The sequence below is a fragment of the Erythranthe guttata genome, chromosome 10, assembly GCF_056151865.1.
Source record: "Erythranthe guttata isolate IM_541 chromosome 10, IM_541, whole genome shotgun sequence".
Lineage (NCBI taxonomy): Eukaryota > Viridiplantae > Streptophyta > Magnoliopsida > Lamiales > Phrymaceae > Erythranthe > Erythranthe guttata.
Genome location: NC_142542.1, coordinates 10,411,801 through 10,417,004, shown reverse-complemented (window position 1 = coordinate 10,417,004; position 5,204 = coordinate 10,411,801). Strand labels below are relative to the sequence as shown.

General features: G+C 40.6%; 1 protein-coding gene across 1 annotated transcript; it reads left to right on the top strand.

The window, feature by feature from the left end:
• Nucleotides 1–1,881: 1,881 nt before the first annotated feature.
• LOC148767497 (uncharacterized) lies at nucleotides 1,882–4,843 on the top strand. The gene is made up of 2 exons (XM_088824900.1): nucleotides 1,882–3,655; nucleotides 3,748–4,843. The coding sequence occupies exons 1-2, from the start codon at nucleotides 2,830–2,832 to the stop codon at nucleotides 3,762–3,764; spliced, it is 843 nt and encodes a 280-aa protein (XP_088681026.1). The 5' UTR covers nucleotides 1,882–2,829; the 3' UTR covers nucleotides 3,765–4,843.
• Nucleotides 4,844–5,204: the final 361 nt, after the last annotated feature.

Here is a 5,204-nt window from a genome sequence, read left to right as displayed (position 1 = left end):
TAATACCTAGAACGTGCGCACGGTTATTGAACTTTATAAGAGGTCTCGGTGAACCAATGCCTCTAGCTCAATCGGGACATGTGCTACGAAGGGATCGTACTGTACGCTAACTATATCATAAGGTTCTTGCAGGCACTTCATTTGTATCTAGGGAATCATGATGCGTAGTTGCTAGACGCCAATCTTGATTCGTTGGGCACCGATTTGATCGGGATAAGGTAAAATGAGTTTTACTCTAATCGGGACTCTTGGGAGGAGTTCGTATAAGAACAATGTGTTGTTCGAATCACAAAGAGTTGTGAGCCCACGGCTAGCATACACCTGAACCATTGAGGGTCACACTTCTCGTGTAATATAGATCCTTGATAACAACAAGCATAGATTAATGTGTTAATCTTTGAACGATTGGATGTCGATATGATTGAATCCAAGATTCGCAATTGTGAATTGCGAATTGGAATAAACGTAGAGAAAGAGAGACATGCGGAATTTAGTGAACTTTCTAAATTGGGAAGCTTCCCGATTTAGCAAGTCCACTGAAGTGGAAGTTTCCAATTTTGGAAATTGGAAATTTCGAAGAGGCACTCGTATCGACGAGGACTTTGAGCTCGTCACAAATATAATTTTGTTATAATTTTGTGGACGATCGTTTGTTAGAAACGAGGCCGACAAGGGGATGGGCTTAATGCATCAGTGGGTCAAGCCCAATGACTTAAGCCCGCTAGGGTTGAAAACCCTAGGTATAAATAGACCTCAAAAGGAGTTTTGAGATCAGATTTTTCAGCACAAAAACCCTAGCCGCTCAACACCTCTCGGCCGTTGCATCTCCGCCGCGCCACCGCCGACCACCGCCGGAAACGCCGCCGGTTTTCTCCTCTTTCTCCTTCGTTTTATTCGTGTTGTTATCTAACTCGTTTATATCTAGTGCTATAGTTCGAGTGGGTCGAAAATACGAGGTGAAACCTAATTGGAGAGGAGCTGCTGCCCCGACGAATCCGTGCACCACCGCACGCGCCGCACCGCCGCTCACGCGCCGCCGCCGCCGCTGCCACGCGCCGCCGCTGCTGCTGCCGTTCGTCGCCGTTCGTTGCCTGCTGGATCAGCTCGGTCCAGCCGTGAGGTGCAGCCCCGTGGATTGGTAATTAGCAGCTTGTACGTGACTCGTTCTAGGATTTCGATTCGTCGAAATCGCACGCTACAAAAGGTAAATGAAACGAAACTTTCGTAAATTAATTCGAGCATGTTTGTATGAATTATAATTTGCGATTATGAGTAATGTATGATTACGTGTTTCGATTTCATTGAATGATGAATAAGCATGTTTCGTGATTTTCGGTTTTATGTAATTTTAATTAAAATCGATAATTACCATATGTATGGCGGAAGCGTTAAGGTACGTTGACTATGTGATTAGTATTGCATGTAATCGAAACTAGTTCGATATAAAATTTTTAAATTCCGCTGCGTATACATGCACGATCCCCAACAGTGGTATCAGAGCCACGGGTTAATCGTTTATTTGTCAACGTGTTTATCGTTTTCGAAAGCATGCTTCGATTTGTTGAATTGTTGAATTTTTGGTGTTATCAAATTGGGGGTTTAATATTAATTAAATATTTTGAATATTTCAGAAAATATAAAATTTTTTAATTTTTGAAAAATTCGGATTTTCACTGCTGTTTTTTCCAGCTGGCCGAACCGGTCCGGTCCGACCGGTCCGGTCAGCGCAAACAAAAAAAAAAAAAAAAAAAAAAAAAAAAAAAAAAAAAAAAATTTATTGATTTTCTGAGATTAATATTAAAATTAATTGATTTTTAATTTTTGAAATTATTTATCAATTAAACCCAATTAGATAATTGATCCATTAATTTAATTTGAATTCAAAGAATGGTGTTGGATTAATTATTTAATTTAATCGTTAAATTAGTTTAATTAATGGAACACAAATTAGATGGCAAACAATTAATGGACTTCATTCTTATTTGAATGATTTATGAATGAAAGAAGTCCGTTAATTATATTTGCAATTAATCGTATTTATTAATTAATTCATGAGATGAATAATTGTGATTAAGTACGATGATGATCGTATGTCTCTCTTAGGATCAATATGCGTTTCCACATACCTAGAGAACATAGTTGTAGGAATCACAAACGATCATAACCTAAAACTTCCGATGAGCTAATAAGATTTAAAAAAATAAAATCCCTCATTCTTAATCAAGAATAATTATCAAGCTATAAAGAAAAACCAAATTGTTGAATTTTTCTTTCCTTCTACCAACAATTAAATTATGTGTAGCCTCTCATAATAGTGCAGTAAGCCGTGTTAGCGGGGAGTGCTATTGTGGGATAAGCTGTAATTTAATTGACATTAGATGGAGATACGGTCATAGATAAAATTATGTTGGATTAATGTGGTCGGCTAGATTAACTAGGGATTGCATTAGTTTGATATAGTTGGATCCATGACATCTCATATTGGTAGGCTAGACTTGACACACGAAGATTTTGATATTCGCTAGATTAACTTAGGTCATTATCAAGTGTGAGGTAAATCGATCTTTAGGGTCACATAGTGATGTGATTGATAGTACTCTACCTTTAGGCTTATGTAATCGGGATAGATTAACTACGGGTTACATTTGCGCTATTGGACCTAAAGCCCATTAAAGAAAAACAAGTTTTCTCGATTGTCTGCTAGAGGGTGGTGGAATTCGATAAAATTAGTGGGAGAACAATTAAAACATACAAGTCCAAAATTTTAATTGTAACGATTATTACGAACTAAACTCTAATTATTGTCTTCTTAAAATTTTCTCAGCAACAATGTCCAAACATCCCCTTTCCTCAATCCTCGACCAAAACAAACTCACCGGTCCAAACTATTTGGATTGGCTTCGCAATCTGAAACTTGTGCTCCAAGTCGAGGAGCGTCTCTATGTGCTCAATGAACGTCCCCCCGCTGCTCTTCCTGCGACTGCTACTGCTGACGAGACTGCCACTTTCGAGGCATGGAAGAAGGACGACCTCCATGCGAGGTGCTACATGCTAGCATCCATGGTGCCAGAGCTCGCGAGGAAGTATGAGTCTCACGTGCATGCTTATGATATCAAGCATCATCTTGAAAGCATGTACAGTGAGAATACTAGGGCATCGAGGTACTCAGCTACCAAGGAGTTGATCACCATGAGGCTGCGTGAAGGGGCTTCGGTCCACGAGCACGGTCTCAAGATGATCACTCTCCTTGAGAAGCTGGTGAACCTTGATGTCACCCTCCCGGCCGAGCTCTCGGTGGATTTGATCCTACTGTCCCTTCCTAGTTCTTATGAATCGTTCATAGTGAACTTCAACATGAACAAGCTCGATCCACCATTGGATGAGTTGTTGAACATGTTGGTCAGCTATGAGTCCACGATCAAGAAGGAGAAATCTGTTCTCCTAGTTGCTCCTTCTGCGAAGAAAGGTTCTTTGCAGAAGAAAAGGAAAGAAAGGAGTTTCGGCCCGAGCAAGAAACTTGAGAAGGGCGAGTCGAGCGGAGTGAAGAATGACAAGGTCACCAAGCAAGTTGATGACGCTTGCCATCATTGTGGAAAGAAGGGCCATTGGCGACGCAACTGCAAGGCTTACCTCGATCAGAAACGTTCTGAAAAGGGTACGTATTTAGTTGAAGTTAACTTGTCCGTTAAATCTTCTGCTTGGGTATTGGATACTGGTTGTGGCTCACATCTTTGTAATGATTTGCAGCTCATGACAAGAAGTAGGAAGCTTAATGTGGGTGAGACCTACCTAAGAATGGGCAACGGAGCAAGAGTTGCTGCTGAAGCCATTGGGACAATTTATCTTTCTGTTTTGGATTCTAGTTTTTCCATTGTTTTGAACAATTGTTTATTTGTTCCGTCACTTATTCGAAACCTTATTTCTATTCCTGTTTTGGATAATGAAGGTTTTACTTTTGTTTTTTGGAAATTCGATTTGCATTATACAAAAGGAACAAAATATGATTTGTAAGGGACAACTTATAAACAACTTATATGAACTAAATCCAAGTGAAATACCTATTAACATTATATCAGCAAAACGAAAAGATATAAGTCTTAACCCCGCACAACTTTGGCACGCTCGACTAGGTCACATTTCCTTGAGAAGGATGAACGAGTTTGTTAGTGAAGGAATGTTCTCCTTGGAGGACGTTAAATCACTTCAAACTTGTGTATCCTGCCTTAAAGGAAAAATGACCAAGACTCCCTTCAAAGGGAAGATGGAACGGGCCGAGGGTCTTTTGGATTTGATCCATTCAGACGTGTGTGGTCCACTAAGCGTTAGTGCTAGGGGTGGTTTTAACTACTTCGTTACCTTTACCGACGATTATTCTAGGTATGGTTTCGTGTACTTAATGAAGTATAAGTCTGAAACTTTTGAAAGGTTCAAAGATTTTAGACACCAAGTAGAAAACCAACTCGGTAGACGTATTAAGAAACTACGATCCGATCGTGGTGGCGAATACTTAAGTACTGAGTTTATAGACTATCTTAAAGAGAATGGGATTCTTTCTCAATGGACTCCTCCTGGAACTCCTCAACTTAATGGAGTTTCCGAACGTCGGAATCGAACACTGTTAGACATGGTTCGATCTATGATGGGGTTCACCGAGCTACCGGCATACCTGTGGGGTCATGCACTCCTAACTGCCGTGTATTTGCTGAATAGGGTTAATACCAAAGCAGTTAACTCCACACCTTATGAACTTTGGCACTCCAAGAAACCCACGTTTAAACATATTAGGATATGGGGTTGTCCCGCTTACGTGAAGCGGCTAGTGGGAGATAAGTTGGATACAAAATCCGACCTATGCTATTTTGTGGGGTATCCCGAGGATTCCATGGGATACGAATTCTACTATGTTTCCGAGGCAAAGGTGTTCGTCTCGAGAAATGCCGTGTTCCTTGAGAAGGAATTTCTATCGGATAGAAAGGGCAGTGTAGTTGATCTCGAAGAAGTTCGAGAACCACAATCTGAAGTTCAAGCACAACAATCAGATAATGAACCAATTCAACAAACCACTAACATACCTCCTGAACCGTCGCTGCGTAGATCCGAAAGAGTTCGGAGAGCGCCCGATAGGTTATTCCTCGTTGATGAAGTTGACCAAGGATGTGATCCTAGAACTTTCAACGAAGCTGTATCGGATACAGACAAGGGAC